A 22,320-nucleotide genomic window follows, 5' to 3' on the forward strand; every position below is an offset into this window, starting at 1 on the left:
CGCCCCGCGACAAAACCCCGCCTCGTTTCCGCCCTAATGGCCGGGCGTCACGCCACTCCGCCTAACCTCCGCCTCCCGCCATCCCCTCCCGGCTCCGTGATTGGGCGCCGCGGCAGGAGGCGTGCCCTCGAGTTCGGGGCCGTGTCGGCGCCAGCTCCCTCCCCTCGCCAACCCTTTGGCGGTCACCGGTGGGGTTAGGCTGCCTCGTCACCGACTTCGCTGCCCCCCGCCCCGCCCACCCCTCTGGCGCCACTTGGGTTCGCCTCCCCCCGTCGGCCAACATGAGCGGTAAGGACGGGACCATCGCGGGCGGGCGGGGGGCGCCGCCTCCCTCCCCGCGCCCCGCCCCGCCCAGCCCCCCGGGCGGAGGGACCCGGGCGGGGGAGGGGTAACGAGCCCGGCTGAGGGGAGGGCAAGCCGGGCGGGAGCCGCCGAGGGCAGGGGAAGCCCTTCGGGGAGGGGCCCGCGGGGCTAGTGCATTGGGGGGTGGAGGAAGCGCAGCAGGAGGAGGGCGGCAAGTCGCCTCAGGGACCAGGGCAGGGCCCAGCGAGCGGGTGTGCCGGGGGGGTGTCCAGGGCGGGACCAGGTGGGGGCAGGAATACGGCTGGGGGTGGGAATTTCCCGGCGGGAAGGAAGGAGCAGCCTCCGCCGTAGCAGCAGCCGCCGCCGCTCCTCCTCCTCCACCACCGGAGGAGCCTCCGTCGCCGTGCGGCCCAAAGCCGTGAGGCAGAAGCAGGCGCTTGTCCCTCGGGGTGTGTGTTTAAAGGAAAGGGGAAATAGGTTTCCTTCACTGCGCCACTTGAGCTAGGGCTCAAGCTGCGGTAGTTCTCAGAATAACCGAGGTTAGTGAAGGAGCGGCGGAGCGTTCCTGAGCATGTGCAGAGTTGCTTTCCCTCGCGCGTGGGTTTCCCTTACGAGGTTGCCCGCATGGGGCGGGGGGAGGGCGGCAGGAGGAAGTATAGCTGGGCTAAGCACTTTGCTTCCGAGGTGGAGCATGAGGGTGGTGGGTTCGATCCCCACGTTGGGCGAAAGATTCCTGCATTGCAATGGGGTTTGGGCTGGAGAGCCTCGTGGTCCCTTCCAACTCTGCGATTTGGTTGACAGAAACTCAAGAGAGGCCTAGGCCCATATGCCAGACACACATCTCCTAAATATAGGAAGGCAGTCTTCAGTAACTTACTGCTGGTTCTTTTTTAAAACGATCCCACGCACACTTGGATTTCCCAGATAATTTCTCCTGTGCTGTCTTTTCCATAAACTGTTTGGGGCCTTAAAATAAGGTTGTATTCACTTGGAACTCTTCAATGATTAGGACTTGAAACTTTGCTTGGCAAGCTTTGCTATACACTAAGTATGCAAGGCTTAGAGCGGTGCAGAGCTCCTTGTTGGATCAACTGCAAGTCAGAAGTTTGCATAACTCCTGCGCCACTTGGGACTGACTCATGCAGCTGCTTCCCCAGGTCCAGACAGATTTTTTTTTTTAATGGCTTCATACCTGAAAGGTATGAAGGGGGTTCCAGGGTATCTTGCTACATCATTACCAAATAAAGAAGTGTGTTTCAGCAAGGGGGATACCTTTTTTCTTATAGTGGCATGCCACTGAAAATTAAAATTTTAGTGACATGTTGAGAGGAAGGCTGTTAAAAATAGGCTTGATAATTCCCCTTGGGGGCAACCCCCCCCCCCAATATGCAGATGTAAAGAGCACTCTGAGAATACTGGGTGGTATTTCCAACTGAGTTTTAAATACTGAACCATGGAAAAAGCTGTTCATGTTGTATATGGTAGTATGGGAGCACAGAGTCTATTGGATCTGCTAAGATTGTTTTCCACCTGGCTTTCAGCCTGAGTTGTTTGCCAGATTTGCTATTTAATGTGTGTCTCTAGAGCTTGAAAAATTGCTTCTATACCAGTAGTGAGGAGGAAGTGATCCTTGTGGTGCAAGAGATATGACAATCCTTGAGTCACCATTTCTTTGCCTAGCCTGCTTTATGTGGTGGTTGTGAGTTTGTACACCAACAATTATGATTAACAACAGCTTGGTTCAGTGAGGAGAAACCATCTTATTTTCACATATGTGACAGCACGTCCTCCTCCCACTACCCTGCCACCACCATCTGACTTAATTTTTCATTGATGATACATGATGCATATCACCCCCTTCTGGTATGTTGGTTGGTGCCCTTTAAAGGCTAACTGAGATGTTATTGTTGTATTTGTACCCTGCCCTTTCTTGAAGGAGTTCATGATATCATTCCTTCTCATCCTCTGAACAGTTCTGTGAGGTATGTCAAGCTGAGACTTGTTCAGGGATGCTCATAAACTTTGTAGCTAGGCAGGAATTGGAGTATGGGTCTTCCTGGTCCAATCCCAGCACTGTTCACTACACTAGTGCCGTCTGTTTTCTCTAACATCTGCCCCACAACACACTCTCTTCCTTCTGCTCTCCCGCCCCCAGACCTTAACTCAAGATTAGCTCTTCAGGGTGCTAGATGCTTTTCAGCACATTTTCCATAGGCAAGGTACTTATATTTTCCATTATCCAATACAACACCAGGTGCTTAACCATAATACTTTGAGTTGTCTGCAGTGAAGTGAATTACTTAACAGTAACTAAGAATGCTCAAAGTCCCTATTTTTTAAATCTGTATTTTCAAACTGTGTTCTTCCTCCTGGTAGAGCTGCTTGCTTTGTCGTACGTGTTTGACCATTCTGTCTTCACTCTTTTCTTTTTTCCTTCCTGCACCCTCAATTCCCATGCAGACCATGATATTTCAGAAGAAATGGTTATTGTCAAAACTGAGAAGGTAGAAGAAAGCTGCAGTAATGATGGACGGAACTGTGAGGGCCAGGTAAGTGTGGGTTCTAAAATAGGCAACGGTTTCTGTTTGTATGCGGGGAGCTTTGAAGAATATTATGATGAAGCGTTCTCATTTTCAGTTTCATTGGATGTAACCGTTTCAGTTACTCATGAACATGCTCTAAAATCTTAGAATTCTTGCAGCCTTTTGTGCTTGGAGACTGAGTAGGGGGGGAAATAGAGCAGTGTTTGCAGTCATAGAAGATGGTGGGTTAATTAAAGGCTGCTCCTCCAAATTCTAGCAGTGCCCCTGTGAGCTTTATAATTTGAACTTCCTCATTTAAGAATTGTTGGACTGTGCAGCTGTCTTGCCTTTGGTTTGTGGGTCTGATCAGATGCCTGTGGGAGACCAAGCAGGATTTGAGCACAAGAAGATGGCTTCCAGCATCTGGTATTTAGAAGTATTGCTTCTGCCAACTGTGGAGGCAAAGCATAGCCATCTTGGCTAGTAGCCTTTCATAGTCCCCATCCTCCATGAATCTACCTACTGTAATCCTCTTTTAAAGCCATCTAGGTTGGTGGCCATGACTGCCTCCTGTGGGTTTTGAAGGCTGTTTGTGATTGAAAGTCACACCGTGGTGGAGGATGTATTTGTTAGAAATCTTCTTGGAGGTGAAAGCTGTTCTCACTGCAGCTGATCTGTACTGTGCTTGTGAGTCCGATGTTTGCAGTCTCTGCTGCTTGTAGTGGGTGGTTCAACAGCTTCCAATAGGCTGTCTTGCTTGTATGCTCCTCCTTAGCTTTTCCTTGTTTTGTACAAACCCCCGGAAAGTGAGGCAAGTGCCTGACTCCTCCTCTCTCTGTCTTGTGTTTCCTGATAGGAGTCCCAGCCTTCCCCTCTGGCTCTGCTGGCTGCAACATGCAGCAGGATTGAATCTCCCAATGAGAATGCTGATGGATCACAGGGACAACAAGGAGGCTCAAATGAACTGGACCTCACTGCTGCAACTCATATCTCCCAGAATGCAAATGGTTGGCAACTAATTTCTACTCCCTCTGGGACTTCTGACTCCCCCAAAGACCAAGGGAACACAAGCAATGATGAGAATGATTCGTCATCCAAAAACCGACCTGCTACCACAGGGCAGTATGTGGTTACTACCACCCCTAACATGCAGGGCCAGCAAGTCCTCACGGGCTTGCCAGGAATGATACCCAGTATTCAGTACCGGGTGATTCCCCAGTTTCAAACTGTGGATGGCCAACAGTTGCAGTTTGCCACCACCCCTACCCAAGTCAGCGTCCAACAGGATGCCAATGGCCAATTGCAGATCATCCCTGGGACGAACCAGCAGCTCATTGCAAATCAGTCGGGGACAGGCAATATCCTGGCTGCCATGCCAAATCTTCTGCAGCAGGCTGTCCCCATTCAGGGAGTGAATGCCCTGTCAGGCCAGACTCAGTATGTCACTAATGTGCCACTGGCTTTGAATGGCAATATCACTTTGTTGCCTGTCAATAGCATTGCAGCCAGTATGGCACCCACTTCTCAGTCAGTTACTCTAAGCACCTCTGGCTCTAGCGAGAGTGGCTCTCAACCAGCAACATCTGGCGCCTCTGTCAGTTCCTCCAGCACGGCTGTGTCCCAGGCCAATTCTGCCGCTTTCTTTACCAATGCCAACAGCTACAATACCACTACCACAACAGGTAATTTGAGCATCATGAATTTTTCCACCAGCGGCACTCTGGGAACAAACGTTCAGGTGCAGGCGCCTCAGAGGACAGGAAGTGCTCAAAATACTGATGCTCTGCAGTTGGCTGGAGTGACAGTCCAGCAAGGGCAGCAGAAAGATGCTGATCAAAACCAGCAGCAGCAGCAACAGCAGATCCTGGTGCAGCCTCAGCTTGTTCAAGGAGGGCAAGCTGGCCAGACTTTTACTACCCAAGATGCCTTGCAGAACCTGCAGATCCAGGCTCTCCCCAATGCTGGTCCAATCTTTATTCGAACACCCACTATGGGGCCAAACGGGCAGGTGAGCTGGCAGACGATTCAGCTGCAGAATCTTCAGGTTCAAAACCCTCAAGCTCAGACAATTGCCTTGGCTCCCGTGCAAGGAGTCTCCCTGGGGCAGACAGGGAGCACCAACACGACACTGACCCCCATCGCTTCTGCCTCTCTGCCCAGTGGCACCGTCACTGTAAATGCCGCTCAGCTTTCCTCTGTGCCAGGCCTTCAGACCATTAACCTGGGGGCCCTGGGATCTGGGATCCAGCTTCATCAGCTGCAAGGGCTTCCACTCACTATAACAAATGCCACAGGTAAGTGGGAGATTTTAGCAAGGCAAGGTTGCTAAAGCAAGGTTGGGGTTGAAATCAGTTTCTATTTTAGAAGGGCAAGTTTCTGCCCTTCATTGCTAGTAGAAATGCATTGGAAGCGTCAGTGCAAACATGCTGAAGATTGCAAATGAGGACACAAACTACAAAACTTACAGTTGCATTTCCAGTTCTGAAAATGTATTAGAATTTTCAAGACTTTGCCGTATTATTATGATATGCCCAGTTGAGGGTTGTTTCATATTTGAGGACTACTGTTTCAGAAAGTTTTAAAAATGTAGAATGTCCATATCTTGCAGTATACTATGGCACTAATGCCAGTTATAATAACATCATAAATTTACGTTGGGACACCCCATACCGAAGACAATTTATTACTTCTCATTTTCTTTCACTAATAATAATAATAATTTATTCTTTATACCCTGCCCATCTGGCTGGGTTTCCCCAGTAATATTCTAGGTAGATTTAGATGGCTGTTAATGCTATGATGGCTGCCTGCCTATAAATATACTTTATAATGCTTGCGACTGTGTAGAGAGCTGGCCATTTCTGGAGTGACCAGCTAAGTGGCAAAGCAGATCCGGCACACTCCCAGCAACCATTTTTGAAATAATTGTGGAGTTGTGGAGGAGTGTTGAAAAATGCTTCTCTTATTTATTTCTCCACAGAAGCTGCTTTTGTGTAGTATGATCTCGTAGCTGCAAAATGTGTAAACACCAAATCTGAACCCAACACCTAGATCTTTTCCATCCAGTCACTTCCCTCCTTCCTGGTGGAGTGATGACCAGATGGAAAAGACCCGCAAGTTTGGCTGGATCCACAAAGCTGCAGCACGCGCGTACACACACACACCACAGTATGATTAAGTAGTGCTACAGGGAAACACCTTCCGCCCAGCTGCAGAAAATGTCCAAAGTAAACCCCTGCCCCCAAGATCTACAGAGATGGCTCAATGTCTTAGGCTTCGCCATGTTTGGAGGGTCTGAGGGCATGGGGAGAAATTGATGCCATAAGTGATTGGCTCTCCGCCTGGTTGCATTAACCAAGCTGTGGTTTATTTATTCTTTTTGAGGCTCCCTGTGTACAATCAGTCGTTTAAATGTGGAATTTCCCTTCCTTTGTTCATGTAACGTAACAGTATAACACAATATTTATAAATACAGCCACTGGTTAGGGATCCAGTCACTGTGTTCCCGTTTTCTGAGATCACTGTTTCCAAAGTTCACTGAGGATGCTTTATGCATTGTTAACTCCTCCCTTGCTCAGTGATATCAGTGGATGGCAAAGAATGTGCAAGTAAAACCATTGTGGCCTGGGAATTCAGGATTGCACATAGGGAATAGGAATAAGAGAAATTCCAGAAGCTGAAGAGGAGGGGTGGGGGAAAAGAATAAACATGCTGTGTTGAGTCACAAATGCCAATGAGCTCAGAGTAACACTCAAATAAGTGTGTCCAGGGTTGTAGCCTAGCTGTGTTACATTCATTCTTGTGACGTGATGTGGAATTCAAAAGATCTGAAACCATAAGATAATAGATATTTATTACATTAACTTTAGGATGAGACCTCTGGGACTTGGAAGGAGCAGAATTGTATCTTTTAAAATGAATAAATTGTATGCTGTTGACACAGGGCTAAACTTCATGTTACAGTGAAGCTTAGTATTTAGAGTTCCTAACATAATTCCCCTTTTCTAAAGTCTGAGGTATGGGCTGCTGAGAGGGGGATATAATCTCCCCTATATCTTAGTGCAGGCACCCCCAAACTCGGCCCTCCAGATGTTTTGGGACTACAGTTCCCATGATCCCTGACCACTGGTCCTGTTAGCTAGGGATGATGGGAGTTGTAGTCCCAAAACAGCTGGAGAGCTGAGTTTGGGGGTGCCTGCCTTAGTGCTACTCAGCTATTACTCACACACCTCAGCTGCTGTTGATTATAAGTGGAAAAACTTGTGGACTTCAAGTGGTTTAATCCAAAAAGTTTTCCCCTCTGAGGAGGAGCTCCAGGGGCACGATTGGAGGGGAGTGCTGCTTTTACTGAAAAAAGATTATGTCCTTCACCAGACCTTGATAGTCAGATAGTCCAAGGATAGACCACATGTCACTGTGATGCTCTTTGTTGTTGTAGATGTCTGACCTATGTCTTCAGTCATAGAAACAAAATAATGTGTGAACCAACAGCTCATTGTCCTTGGCCATGACTACTCCCAGGATCTGTAATGCTTAAACAGGGATGGGGAATCATTGCATCTGCAGATGTTTCTGGACTCCCAACTTACATCGCCACTGACTGTTAGCCATTCTGGCTAGTGCTGATTGGAGCTGGAGCCCAGTAACATCTGGAGGGCCAAAGGTTCCGTACACTTGCTCTGAAACATGCATAGAAATCAAGGAAGGTTGCTATTGCTAAGATGTAGCTGGTAGGTGCATTGCCCTCATGAATGCAGATGTGGGTATAAATAACACTAGGTTGTGTTGTAAATAAAAATATGCCCTTTTCCCTTATGGGGTATCCAAGAGCCCATATAGAGTCCTTACATAGGTTCCCTATTGGTAGGAGAAAATAACAGAGGACAACCAGAGAATATTGAGAAGCAAAGCAAGCTAGTAAGCTTGATCTTTATTGATCTGTTGCAACAGGGTGCTCCCCTCACACGCAGGAGAGGAAGAGCCCCCCCCCCCAAAGACACTTGAAATTCCCATCCTCTAGATCAAGACCACCCCCAGAAACATTATGCATTCATCACAGAAGGGGTGTAACCTAAGACCACCCCGCAGATAAGGCGGTCTAAAACAGAACATTTGCATGTTGTTTTCTTCTGTCGCTTTGTTTATTTCCTGTCTGGCAGGTTACTTGATTGGATTTCTTGGGGAGCCTGGGCAGTCTTTTGTAATGATAAGGCTCACACCCTTATTCAAACACAGATTAAGACAAGATTTGTGCAGGAAGAGACAATGGGGAGGCTTTTCCATTTTGACCATGCAGAGAAACATTTGCTCAGTTTAGGACAGGGGTCTGCAACCTTTAAGACAAAAAGAGCCACTTGGACCCATTTCCGAAGAAGAAAAAAAACTGGGAGCCGCAAAACCATTGCGACATTTAAAACAAATATATCTCCAGAGCCGCGATCTGACAGCGGGTGGGAAGGTGACGTCGGGACAGTGCGTGACTAACGCACGCACCGCCCCCATGCGACATCACAGCCAGTACAGCGCCCGTCACAGTGGGGAGTGTCAGGGCGCACAATGCGCCTCCTCCCCTCGCTAGTATCCGCCCCGGAGCCGCGGCAAAGGTGTAAAAGAGCCACATGCGGCTCCGGAGCCGCGGGTTGCAGACCCCTGGTTTAGGAATCAAAATGGTTCCAGGTTGGCTTTCCTGTGCTGATCTATGTACGTGTGGTTATGAACGTTGCCATATATCTAAGACCATAAAATTCCTATCACAGTTGCAATGCAGCCCAGCCTCAGCCTGCCTGTTACATATGATAGGTGTCAGGTTGTGGTTAATAACTGTGGGTTTTTGTGTCACGTTATCTGCAAATACAACCCTTGTTTTGCATTTGCATTTCTTAAAAATGAGAATAAAGTGTTTTAGCCCTTTTGGTTGTAGACAAAATAAACCCTAAAGCAGTGGTGACCAAACTTGGCCATTCAGTTGTTTTGGGATTAAGGTAAAAGGTAAAGGTACCCCTGCCCGTACGGGCCAGTCTTGACAGACTCTGGGGTTGTGCGCCCATCTCACTCAAGAGGCCAGGGGCCAGCGCTGTCCGGAGACACTTCCGGGTCACGTGGCCAGCGTGACATCGCTGCTCTGGTGAGCCAGAGCCGCACACGGAAACGCCGTTTACCTTCCTGCTGGTAAGCGGTCCCTATTTATCTACTTGCACCCGGAGGTGCTTTCGAACTGCTAGGTTGGCAGGCGCTGGGACCGAGCAGCGGGAGCGCACCCCGCCGCAGGGATTCGAACCGCCGACCTTTCGATCGGCAAGTCCTAGGCCCTGAGGCTTTAACCCACAGCGCCACCTGCGTCCCAACAATTACAATTTTGGGATTACAATTCCCATAATCCCTGGCCACTGGTCCTGTTAGCCACTGGGAGTTCTAGTCCAAAACAGCTGGAGCACCAAATTTGGCCACCACGGAAGTGTCTGACCTTACGTTTTCCAGTAGTACAGGCATGTCCAAAGTCTGTTTCGGGGGGCCTAATCCGGCCTGCCAGTCAGTTTAATCCGGCTCCTGTGGCAGTTTATTTCCTGGGGTAAAATCCTAAAAAACCCTCAACAACTTCAACCCTAAAAAAAAAGGTCAAAAACTTTGGTTGGCCCTCCGAGCCCTTCACTTCATCAAATCTAGCCCTCTTTTTAAAAAGTTTGGACACCACTGGTCCTGAGCTGTGCAGTTTCCATCTCTTTCTCCTACAAGTCTCTTAGGCAATTGGGCAAAGGATAGTTGTGTGAGCTAAATTGAGATTTGAACTAGTAATGGCTGACTCATAGCTGACCCCCCACCAGTTGGTGACATTAACCATTCAGATTCATAATCAGTCCAGCAGAGACAAGGCATTGCATACAGCAACCTTTGCCAACTGGGTGCCCTCCGGATATTTCAAACTACAGTTCCTATCAGCCCCAGAACCATATTGGACAGGCCAACTCCATCAGGCCTCCTTGGTTACTCTATCAGTTCTGGGGTGAGAGACCTCATTGCCCCTGAACTGTGACAGCTGGTCATCATAGGAACAACTGTTGAATAACTGGTACCTTAGTTCAGGTTTAGATTTTCTTCTTCCGTCCCTGTTCCTCTTCCCTTTAGTGTCACTTTTTTATTGTAAGCCTGTGGGTAGGGCATGGGGTACAAATGCTTTAAGTAAATTAATAAGATAAAGGAGATTTTTACGCAGCTATATAGTCTGGAGGTAGTTAGAATGTATATTTAGAAAGACAAAGGAAGGATGCAGTATGGCTATGATATCACTGTTGAAATGTGTAGCATTCAGAATGGCACAAAGGCTGCCATTTGTTACAAAGGGCCACTGGTGAGCAAAAAACATGATTCTGTTGCAAACAGTCTACTCTTAAGACAGTAGATTAAAAACAAGACCATAGATTTGTATAAAGGTACTCTAAAACTAGCTGTTGGCACTCAAAATGTGCAGCCTTGTTTTGAAAGAGATCTAATACTGCTTGGGAAAAGTAATTCTGTTTAGAAAGCCTGTCTTGTTTGTTCTTGCTCCTATTTTGCATTGGTTTCTGGGAATGGTGCATGTTTAAACATTAAGTAGTGCATTTGAAAAGAAGTCTCTCCAGTGAGTTGGAGAACCAGAGAATGATTTTTAAGTGTTGCCTAGTTTAGCTTCTCTTTCTTTCACAAAGGGTAATTAAACTGCTTTGGGGAAACTGTTTTTGTAACGTGCAGAACTGCAGGTGAGGTTTTTGTTCTTGGCATCTTTCCACATAGCCGCTTGTTTGCAAATGTGTCCCTCATTAGTAGTCATGGTTTAGTGTACATCCTGCTCCTCTCACATTGTGGTGTATCAGATTTTCATGCTGAGAGGGCTAGATCACATTCAGATTATTATAAGAATATTGTGTCCTCAAAAATATGTTGAGGCAGTCTGAACTCTGCACCAAGAAAAGTGAAATTCTGTAGCCCACAAAAATGGCATATTTACTTAATTTATTTTTGATTAGCAGTTTCTCATTCTGCAAATCGTGGGCAAGGATGTTTCCAGGGCAGTAAAGTTCTGCCTTCTGACCACAGGAAGCCATATTGAGCAATTCCTCTGGCTGCTGAGATTTCAGCAGGCATTGCCCACACACTTCAAACATATCTTCACAGCTGCAAGGGGTAGATTAAAACACCTTCTTTAAAAAAAGGGGGGGGGGAGCTCAGCTCCCTACAAAGCTGAATTCAATGCCCAGTGCCACATTGTCACTTTTCTGCATTCCTGCATGTGCACAGCCCGTTTTGAGCCTACTGAATGTGATGATAGAGTATGGGGTAGTTGAGAACAGGGCATGGTTGTTGTGCCTCCAGTACATGCCTTCTTTTGGTTTCTTTGAATGCTTGACACAGTCTTTCATGTTTATAGCTGCTTTTAGCCGTTCATTTCCTTTCCTCTTCTCTGACTTCCATTGGAGTTGCCAGCATCCTATTGCCCTGATGCAGAGTTTCTCAACTTGGGTTTCCAGCTGTTTTGGGACTACAACTCCCATCATCCGTAGCTAGCAGGGGTGATTGGAATTGTAGTCCAGAAACAGCTGAAGGCCCAAATTTGGGGTCCCATCCACCTGTCACTTTTGGCCATCTTAAGGTGTGATTCGTCATGTAGGTGAGACTAGTCAAACTACTGTTTTAGTGTAATCCAGGCCACTTCCGGTGATAGAACACCACATTGAGTATGGCTTATTAATATTTGGCATGGTGATTAGCCAACACTGAGCTAGAAATTAAAACACACTGAATAGCAAGTTTGACGAGAGACAAGGATGTCAGTTAAAGAAAGAGCAGTGAACCAAAAGGCAAAAAATATATTTAATTCATTCTGCTCAACTAGAGAGCAAATGTATTCTAAGGGATAATTCATGGTAGCCATGTGTAATTGTTTAGAACAATTACTATGTTTTATTTAAAAACTAAAAAAAAAACAACATCAAAGGGAGCATATATATGAGCCGCAGTTCATCATGCTTGTGAAAAAATAAGTAAGTTTTGCAGATCACAACACATATGCATTGTGTCCTAATTCTTTCTGGCATGGTTCTTCAAATAAAGCAAACTAGAAAGTTAAGCTTCTGAAATCAAGTTGTTTGTTCAAGAGCTAACAGTGCAACTTTCAACTTGCTCTGTGGCGAGATGTGGGGCTCTTGCCGCTTTTAGTGCACAAGATATTTAATAAGTGAAGTGTTTTTTAAATAATGAAAGAGTGTTTGAGTACACAGAATGTCTAGGCCCGAAGACAACTCTGTTCTTTCAGTGGCTCTGCACAAACGTTCATTGTGCCGTTAGGCCATGAAGAAGGCACTAAGACACATTGCACGACTGTGTTCTAGTTTGGGTGCTTGCTTCCTTTCAACCCAAAGTTGACTAGGAATCTGTGACCCGCCAGATGTTATTGGACTGCAACTCCCATCATCTATAGTGAGCATGGCCCATAGTCAGAAGTATTCCAACAACAGCTGAAGGCCCACGCCTGCATTTTAACTATAGGTGGCATTTGGGTATGTTGGCATTTGATTGTGTTGATAGTCCAGTGGAAGACATTTATTTGTAAAACTGCTGTGCAGACTTTTAAAAATTATCTCGGCATAGATATTTCTTCACAGCTGGATAGCTAAGTTGGTTAGACCAGTGGTTTTTAACCAGTGTGCCGTGGCACCCTGGGGTGCCTTGAATGATGGTCAGGGGTGCCATGGGCAACACTGGCCTCTGTCCCTCTTTCCTTCCCTCCCTCTTCTGATGCCTTCTCACATCTCTACCTCCAAAAGGCTTGCACAGCTGTTTATTGCAGCAGCCCTGGCTATAAGCTCCACAGACGAATGGTGTCTCTGGGATGCACTTCTCTTTGGGGTGGGGGTGGGGGTGCAGTTCAGAGAGCAGGGGTGGCAGCAGCAGCTGCCCAGAGGACTCCCAATGAAAGGGGAGAGGAGGCTGAGGGAACATTCTACAAGGGAGGGTGTTTGAGAAAGGGTGAGAGGCTGCCAGCTGTGCAGGCAAGGGGTGGCATAACTGGACTCCTGAGCCCCATAGGGGTGCCACAGAAAGAATGCAGTTGGTAAAGGGAGTTGTGGACTCAAAAAGGTTGAATACCTCTGGGTCAGAGCATAGTGCTGATAACACCAAGGTCATAGATTTGATCCTCATATGAAACAGCTGCATATCGGGTTGGACTAGATGATCCTCAGGGTCAATTCCAACGCCATGATTCTATGCTTTCTGTAAGGGATGTGCTTTGGGTGAGTTCATCAATGGGAAGCCACATGGTTCCCTTGGATTGGAGTGCAGGAGAGAGACCCAGGAGCTTTGCATTGACACAGAATTGCCCCCACCTACTCTCCTGATAGGGATGCAGGTGGCGCTGTGGGTTAAACCACAGAGCCTAGGGCTTGCCGATCAGAAGGTTGGCAGTTCGAATCCCTGCAACGGGGTGAGCTCCCGTTGCTTGGTCCCTGCTCTTGCCGACCTAGCAGTTTGAAAGCACGTAAAAGTGCAAGTAGATAAATAGGTACCGCTCCGGCGGGAAGGTAAACGGCAGTTGGGTGCGCTGCTCTGGTTCGCCAGCAGCGGCTTAGTCATGCTGGCCACATGACCGGGAAGCTGTATGCCAGCTCCCTCGGCCAATGAAGCGAGATGAGCACCGCAACCCCAGAGTCGGTCACGACTCGACCTAATGGTCAGGGGTCCCTTTACATTTGCCTTTACTCTCCTGATGTCTTGGATGGCAGTTGGCAGGGGGGAAGTTCGTATATAACATAGCAAGCACTTAATTTGTGCTATTATGCTCATGGCAAACTTTCCAAAACGGCTGACGGTGATCACCGCATTAAACAAATAGTTAAAGGAATCCTGGTAACACATGGTAAAAACAACAACAACCTGACACTTTATCATCCTTCCTCTTGTATTCTTCCTTAACTCATACTTGAAGTATGGGGCAATACTGGCTTCTTTGGTTGTTGTAACACTCCAGTCTGCTTTGTGAACATGTGTGCTGGCACCAACCCTAAAATAAAGCAGTTGAGCAAAACTCACTTTATTTGGAGGAGAGGTTCTCAGAACATCTAGTCATTTGACACTGCGTTGACAGGTTTTGGGCTTTTAGTCCCAAGTTACCAAATTTTTCTTATTGATGACTCTGCAAACTTTTAGGCTTGGAGTCTAGCACTTCATTCAGAAAGAAGAAAGTGTTAATTTTGTGTTTGCATGCAATAAAGTAGAGAGATCAGTGTTTAGCAACTTTGTGAACTTTGACCAGAGGATTCTTGGGCAAGAACTGCCTTTCAGTTCTCTACTCAGTGGATGATAAGCAGGAAAGACACCATGAGAGAGGGAGGATAGCTGAATTAGGCTTCTTGGTTTTGAGGATTAGCTGGTTTCAGCTTGCCTAACAAGAGAAGTGGCCTCAGTGATGGGAAGTTGCTTGTTCCTGACCTCTCCAAGCTAGTAGCTGTAGCCTTTGAAGGCCTCGAGTTGCAGCCCTCCCTGCACCGTGGCCAACTCTAGAGATGCCCTTGTTGGATTTAACCGTAGCCCCACCTCACCCTAAGAGGTTAGAGTTCAGACTTCCCTAGGGCATCCTGCTTCTCTTCCAGCTCCAGTTGCATTGAATCTGATTTCTATCCAATTAGCCATTTGCTATTACTTTGGTCTAGCTCAGTGTTTCCCAACCTTGTGCCTCCAGATGTTTTTGGCCTACAACTCCCATCATCCCTAGCTAGCAAGACCAGTGGTCAGGGATGATGGGAGTTGTAGGCCAAAAACATCTGGAGGCACAAGGTTGGGAAACACTGGTCTAGCTAGCCAAAAACTATCCATGACGTTGCTGGAAGAGTTGGCATGTAATTGATAGCCATGTGGGTACACTTCCTAGCTTCATTATTCTTTAAATGTTTCTGGGTGGCAAACTGTGGTGGCAAACATCAAGACTCATTTTGTCTTGATGGTGCAGGTAATTCAAGGTTGATGGGTGTAGAAAATCTGCTGCCATCAGAGTATTCTGGCTGTCACAGAATTCTACAGAGGGTTTTGAAAAGTCCATGAATTGACTTGGTAGCTTCTCTCGTTCTCATTGATTATAAACTATGGAGTTTTTCCGTAGAGCTATCACCTGGACAAAAAATTAACTGATCTGTCATCTACCTCTTACAAGTCAGACTTCAATATAGGTTCCTTCTGAGATATTAAAAAGGAAGGGAACTGGGAACTTTATAAGCAAAGAGTATTGGGGTGTAGGACATAATATTGTCACCATTCTATTTAATGATGATGCAATGTAATGGAAATAGCCTTAAGAAATAAAAGTGTGTGTGCCCTTAACTCTCAGCCTCACTTTGTTTAGAATTGCCCCTGCAGATGAATCAGCCAAAGCTTTGATTAATCTGCGGTTTAAAGCTTGCTTTCATAATATTTTTTCTTCAGCCATCATCTCTGCTACTTGCAATGAATTGGACCTGGATTGTGAGCTGGTATAGGGAACCTTAAGGAAGTGAGGTGTATTAATGTGCAGAGGTACACAGGCATTCCAAGTGAAAAGCAGAAGAGCAAATGGCTGATAAGAGAACACCTGTGACTTCTACTTTAGTGCTGGAAGGTAGTCGAGTAAGTGGGATCTAGAATTTTCTATACCCCTCTTTGCGTATCTTATTTTGAGGCTTGGAAATTGAGACAGGAGTTGGAACATGCCAGGGCTTGTGCAGAGGCTGCACTTTATCCCTTGGCTGCTAGAGGGCATTGCCGGTTTTGACTTCAAGATAAACTCTCGACAAAATAAGAATTAAAGAAAGAGACAATCTGGGGCAATTTGCCCAGAGATAAGTGAGGATTTGTCAAGAAACAACTACCATCTGCACCAAAGGCATGGACTGAGAACATTAGGTGCAAGAGCAGGGGACAGGCATGGCCCTCCACAATTCTGTATGTGTCATTTAGAATTCTCTCCAATCAATATCTGCTACCAGCCCTCCTTAAGTACTTTGCTCTCCTGGGTGGAGAGGTGTGTAGAAACATCTGTGGCTGGAATGCAGCCTTTATTCTGGCCCTGCCCGCCCACCACTGGCATGCACTCCCCCCAAGTAACCCACAAGGAAATACAGCCCTCAATTTGAAAAAAGGTTCCTGCCTCTAATGTAAGGTAATGTGGGGACAAAAGGCAAGCAAATAAGCTTTAAAATGCAACTTGTTTATAAGTGTACAGCAACAGACGCTGGAGGGCAGAATTCAGATTCCTAGAAGCCAGCGTCGGGTTCTCATATTCCATAGATTCCCGCCCCCCCAATCTCTCCCCTGGTGTTAGAAATAATACGCAATCTTGAGTAACTTCATAGTTCTAACTGCAAGCAAATTAAGTCAGGCATCTGGACACAAATAAGTTTTATTGAGAGCGATAAAACCCTGCTTAGAATGGCTAGAACCCCAGCACAGATTTTGAAGACTGGTGTATGACAATGTCACTGTCTTCAGTAGGTCTCAAATCTCAGTGTAGTCCTCAAAAAAGGTTCAGTAACTAAAGTGAAGTAATCTTACTCAGAACCAGCTCCACTAGTTTTGTCAGCTGTTTCTATGGCTACAAGAAACAGCAAATAAAAAAAATGAGCACATTTTAACTCATGTTGGATCCAAGTACCAAATATTGCAATTTGCTTGGCACATGAATCAAACTAGATTTGAAGCTCATTATTACTATTTATTAACTTCAAGCACAAAGTAAACAGAATAAAGTTTTACACAGCAATAAGTATTTCTTTCATATGCTTGCATCTTCCTAAAATAGTGTATTAATAATAATAGTAAATTTTTATTTATATCCCGCCCTCCCCAGCCAAGACCGGGCTCAGGGCGGCTAATGTATTAATGTAAATCTTCTGCCTCATCACCAGTACTTAATTTATTTTAATGTGTCATTTCCTCACATTTATTCCATGTCTCTTTGCTTACAATCTTGGTATTGTACCATTTTTAAATTTCCACCTGGAACCAGATTTTTCTTTAGTGTGGTGATCTAATAAACAAAAACTTGAGAGTTGTAATTTGGTCCAGTTTACAATTCAGACATACTGGTTTAGCAGGTCTCATGTTTGCGCAACTATCCGGTGTTACCGATGTCAGAACTTCCTTGTACGGCAAGTGACTACTCAGGGCAACACATAAGCTTGTTAATAGGGAGGCGAGAACATCTTACTTAGACCAAAATGCAGTGAAGAGATAAAATAATTCCATTGGTGCAATAGGTCAGTGTCTGGCTACTAAACAGAAAGTTGGTGGTTCGAGTCCACCCAGGGATGGCTGTGCTTTGTGCTGTGTGGTTGGACTAGATCACCCTCAGGGGATCCTTTCCAACGCTACAATTCTATGTTTCCAACACACCCTTGTTTTCAGTAAACCCCCCCCCCTCAAAAAAACAGCAACCCAGGCATAAACAAATACTCCTTGCTGGGTCAAATCAAAGATCTATGCAGGCCAGCATCCTGTTCCTCACAGTGGCCAACCAGATGCCTCTAGTAAGCTCAGATGCCCGGGCATGAGGGCAGCAGCCTTCTCTTTCTGTTGTTCCACAACAAAGGGTTGTCAGAGGTAGCTGTTGATAGCTGGCAGTGGAGATGAGTGTCCTAACGCCTAGTTCACAATCGTATAATGCACCAGTTGTTTGTCAGGGTGTCCAGCCCTCCACCCCCTTTTCAGTGTAGAATAATATACTAGGCTTGGCCTGTGCTGTTACAAGATTATCAAGATACAGTGGTGCCCCGCAAGACGAACGCCTCGCAAGACGGAAAACCCGCTAGACGAAAGGGTTTTCCGTTTCGGAGGCGCTTCGCAAAACGAATTTCCCTATGGGGTTGCTTCGCAAGACGAAAAAATCTTGCGAGTCCCCGCAGGTTTTTTTTGCTTTTTTGCCCTTTTCCTAAGCCGCTTAACAGCTGATCCGCTGATAAGCCGCTTAGCAGCTGATCGCTAGAAGCCGCTAGACCGCTGTAGCGCTAATTCGCTAAGCTGTCAATGGGCTTGCTTCGCAAGACGAAAAAACCGCTAGACGAAGAGAATCGCGGAACGGATTCTTTCGTCTTGCGAGGCACCACTGTAATTCATGTGAAATATTTCAAAAACTTCAAAGCACTGTATAAGATGCTGAGTGTCTAACCTGGGACCAGAGGGTGCTTGCGTTTTACTAGATAACCCCTATGGCATAGTCGCGCCCCCCCCAGCATTACCTGAGAATCACACCCACCTTAGACAACGGTGCATTTTTGTCCCATACTCTTGAGTACTGCGATGGCATATGCATTGGAGGTTGATTGACAGCAATGGCTTTAAGGAGCGATTGTGTATCTTCTTTTAAATGGAAGCCGCGTTGCAGAGCTAACTGCACAATTTGTATTGCAGACTCCTAACGGCTTTATGTATGCCTTGGTCCGATGGAAATGAGTGAGCTGGACCATACTACTGGCATATGCTAATTGCCTCTGAAAACAGATTGCTCAGCCTGCTGCGTTTTGCATCTGTTACGATTTGCGTGATACTCCTCTCCCCGCCTCACTCCCCCCAATGCGTGAAAATAATCAAGCAGCGAAGCTTGTAGGAAAATAAACTATTTGGGAAGTGTAGCAGGGAGTTATGGAAGAAGCAATTAGATGACAGCATAAGAATGGCCCAATAAAATGGAAACTAAAATTGATAGGCTTGAAAGTGCCCCACTCATTCAGGGTTCCCCTCCCTTTACAAAATGTTTTATAACCTTGCCTGCATTTGAAAACTCATCAGTGTTGTGCTATAATTCCTATGGTTTTTGTAATTGGATATTGGCTTTTGAGAGAAAAGAGGAGAGAATATGGTGCATGGGCTGTTAACAGATGATTTTTCAACTTTATGTATGCTTTCTGTGATCATAGTAATTAGCCAGCTAGCAGGCTCCCAGGAAAAAAAATACCCCTGATATCTTCCTTAGGAGAAGCACTACTTAAACTATTCTCTCTCCCAGCCTGCTGTATTTATTGCCTTTTCTCTCTCTATTATTGGGATGGTTCACATCTGTTTTGCAGATTAGCTCCCCGGGTGCTACTACAATCATTTCCCGTTAAACGGATACTTTAAAAAATCTTTCTGTTAAGCCCAGCACTTTGTAAGTTCCCAAACAAAGAAACTTGAACAAAGCTGTAATGTGTAATACATAAGGTAAAAACTTTAGACTTCAAAAGAATCTAGGCCCCAGTGCACCCTACTGTAGTAGTGGGGATTTAGTAGCTTCAGATAGTTTTCATATTCTTAGACAACAGTTACTGAGTAAGTACTACTTTGTCCTCCAGGGTGGCTACAAGGAGTTAGGAAGTGTTCACCTCGTTTTGGATCAGCAGCAGTTCGTGTCTTCTGAACCCAACAAGCTGCGGTTAATCTCAGCTGTGGTTTAAATGAAGGTAGCTAGCTTTCAACAAACCATAGTGAAGATGAACCACCATTTTGAGCTTAATGATGAACTGCAGTTAGTCAAAACAGAGAAGCACTGTGCACACAGCAGGACTTTGCCTTCCTCCTTGTACAGGCACTCGGAATCTGCTCTGGAGGGACCTCCAAGTCCCTAGAGCAGATTTTGAGAGTGCATAGGGGGCTGCAGGGGAGAGGAGGGGAAAGAACCATTGGGCAACATGCGTATGGGGATTTTTTTGGAAGTTGCCTGTGGGAGATGCAAGAACTGTTCCTCACTGGAAAATGTGAAAGCTCTCCATTTGCTCACTACTCCAAAGAGAAATTTTCTCATTTCCTTTGGGGCAGGATGGGGAGAGAAACCACCCAGACAGCTAAACTGAAAAGCCAAATGCGGTGTTGGTTTTAACCGGATTGTTCTTTTTCTGTAGGTTGTGTGTACCATTGCCATTTTGATAGTGAAATCCAAAGCAAAATTGTTTTCCCGCAGGTGATCATAACACCCACCTCAGCCTTCACGGCACCAGTGGCGACGGGCTGGCTGATGATGGGGCAACCGTTGAAGAAGGAGAGGCCAGCCCGGACGCTCAGCCGCAGCAAGGTCGAAGGATGCGCAGAGAAGCATGCACTTGCCCCTACTGCAAAGACAACGAAGGAAGGTAAGGTTGCGCAGGCATAGCATGTGTCATTAATGTGTTGTCTGCTGTGGTGCAAGTGAGGGATGGAGTTGGCTTGGAGTTCTTTTGTCACCTTTTGCATCCAGGACTTTCATAGCAGCAAGTAGACATCCTCAAAGAATACTGGGAATTGTTTTGAGGAGGTGGAGAAATATCTGCAGGAGGGACCCAGCCCTCCTTGTTCCCTCCCAAAATTACAGTTCCTGGGTTCCATGTAGCTGGGGTGGGAGAGAATGATTTGTTCAACCAGTTTATTTTCTGTGAGAAGAGTCTTAGCCACAATCACCCTGCTGCAAGATTTCAGTGATTAGAGCTGCCTGGGTAGGATGTCGGTGGTTTCAGGTGAAGTTGTTCATCTTGTGCTTCCATGTAGACCAAAGTTTTGCCAGGGTTCCATGACAGGGAGCTACAATCAGGCTTATGTTGCCTTTGCTTCTGATTGCAATACTAACTAAACAAAGCTTCTCATGGTGCTCATGGGAAATGAAGTGTTCATTTTCTGGGTGCCTGGAACCAATGGGGAGCCTTCCAGCAGTACCTATGGATTCTTTCCTCCAACTCTTATCCAGCATGATTCCTCCATTACCATCTGCATTTCTTTTGCTGTCCCATTTATTTCCTACATTTCCTCGCCCAATTATGGATCTGGGCTTAAAATAAATAAATCACATTTCCAGAGCCGAATAATGTAGCATCTGCCTATACCAATCCAATGAATGAGCGTAATTAACTGTGCTACAGAAACTCAACTTCCTTGTTGTAGCAATTAAACATAAACTGCCTGTATTCAGGACATGAAACTTGCACAAGCAATTAGTGTAAAGTAAAGGTAGGGGTGGGAACGAGGTAATTTATGGCCATTGTTTAAAATATTAGCCATAGATGAGCAGAGAGCACCTGCTTAGATATGTTTGTTCAGCATTTTGCCTTTCAGTCCACTAGAGGCCTCTCAAGGTGGCTTGCAATTGAAATAACCATCACTTAAACCAGCAAAGAAAAAATTAAAGCACACGTATTGGAGATAGGGAATTGTCTCCTTGTAGTTACAGGAGCCATTGACTCTCTTCCTGATCTCTTAGAACAGGCTGGTCTATAAATCTGCTTGAGAGAACTGAAAAATAACTGTCCACTAATGTGGGAATCTGATAGCGAGGCTGATAGTAAGTGGACTCGTTGGCCTTATTATTTGTGTAGCTGTAGAGCATCTAATTTTAAAGGGAGATCCGTGTTATATTATTTTATTGGTTTAAAGTGGGTTAGAGACGTGCAGGATGTAACATGATGCTGGTCTCAAGGTAAAGACTGAGACTGAGAATTGGGAAGGGATTCAGAAGACGTAAGAGACTGAGAAAGCACATTAATATAACTGGGATTTATTCACTTAAGCATGTCTAGTGAAAATACACTGAGCATTTCCAAAAATATTAAAAGGATTCTATGTATGGGACTATTTTTAGGGGCACTGGGGATCCAGGGAAAAAGAAGCAGCATATCTGCCACATCCCAGGCTGTGGGAAAGTGTATGGGAAGACATCTCATCTGCGTGCCCACCTTCGGTGGCATACCGGAGAGCGGCCGTTTGTGTGTTCCTGGATGTTTTGTGGCAAGCGCTTCACACGCAGTGATGAACTGCAGCGACACAAGCGGACACATACAGGTAAGTGCAAGGACCTGGTGTGGTTTGAACAAGCAGCACCATCAGCTCAGGGCAAAGGAATGATTGGAACAAGTGCTGTAGGAATGTTGGAGCCCTTCGTGAATGCAAGGCTGATCTCATCCAGCAGAACCCCAGAATTCCCTAGTGATGTGTTTCTTATAAACTCTGGACTCCAGCTGCTACAGAGTTATTGTTAAAGGGCAGATAGTCATCCTCTCTGCTATGGATTGAAGACCCTTCTTCAGGCTATGAATGAATGAATGAATTATTTTGGTCACAGACCAGTTCCAGCTCACATACAAAATCAGGGAAGTCATGAAACACAATAGGGATATATTTAAACTTGCAGTTTGGTATAACAGGGACAAGACAGATATAGCAGCAGTTAAAATATATACATTAGATCTTACTAAAATATAGTGAGTCTTCAGGCTATGGTCTCACAAACACAGGAACAGTATCCAGCAAATGTGTCCTGCCAGCACAAAGATTACTGCTTGTGCAGTGGGGAATCCCCCCCACTTTCCTACTCCCCCCCCATACACTGCCTGCTCCCTAAATCTGCTGTGGAAGATTTGGGGGATCCCCTAGAACAGATTTGGTGGAAGTTCTGTTTCACAAACAGAAATCATTGTGCTGACAGAACACATTTGTTGGATATTGCCCAGGTTTAAGAAATGGGAAGATGTTATTTTTATAGCATCCGTACCCTTGCTCACTC

General features: G+C 45.9%; 1 protein-coding gene across 4 annotated transcripts in view; it reads left to right on the forward strand.

Annotated features, from left to right (window-relative positions):
* The first annotated feature begins 115 nt into the window (after window positions 1-115).
* Window positions 116-22,320, forward strand: part of SP1 (Sp1 transcription factor) — a 30,343-nt gene continuing 8,138 nt past the window's right edge. The window contains exons 1-5 of one of the 4 annotated variants that reach the window (XM_083728859.1): window positions 116-288; window positions 2,764-2,852; window positions 3,682-5,119; window positions 19,756-19,924; window positions 21,400-21,599. In XM_083728859.1, the coding sequence (XP_083584985.1) occupies window positions 282-288; window positions 2,764-2,852; window positions 3,682-5,119; window positions 19,756-19,924; window positions 21,400-21,599 (1,903 nt within the window). In that variant the 5' untranslated portion in view covers window positions 116-281. Of the gene's footprint in view, window positions 289-612; window positions 843-1,382; window positions 1,503-2,763; window positions 2,853-3,681; window positions 5,120-19,755; window positions 19,925-21,399; window positions 21,600-22,320 lie in introns of those variants that run through there. The other 3 variants (XM_083728860.1, XM_083728861.1, XM_083728858.1) reach the window with 3 other exon arrangements.

The sequence above is a fragment of the Podarcis gaigeae genome (genome assembly GCF_964106915.1).
Source record: "Podarcis gaigeae genome assembly, chromosome: 2".
Taxonomy (NCBI): domain Eukaryota; kingdom Metazoa; phylum Chordata; class Lepidosauria; order Squamata; family Lacertidae; genus Podarcis; species Podarcis gaigeae.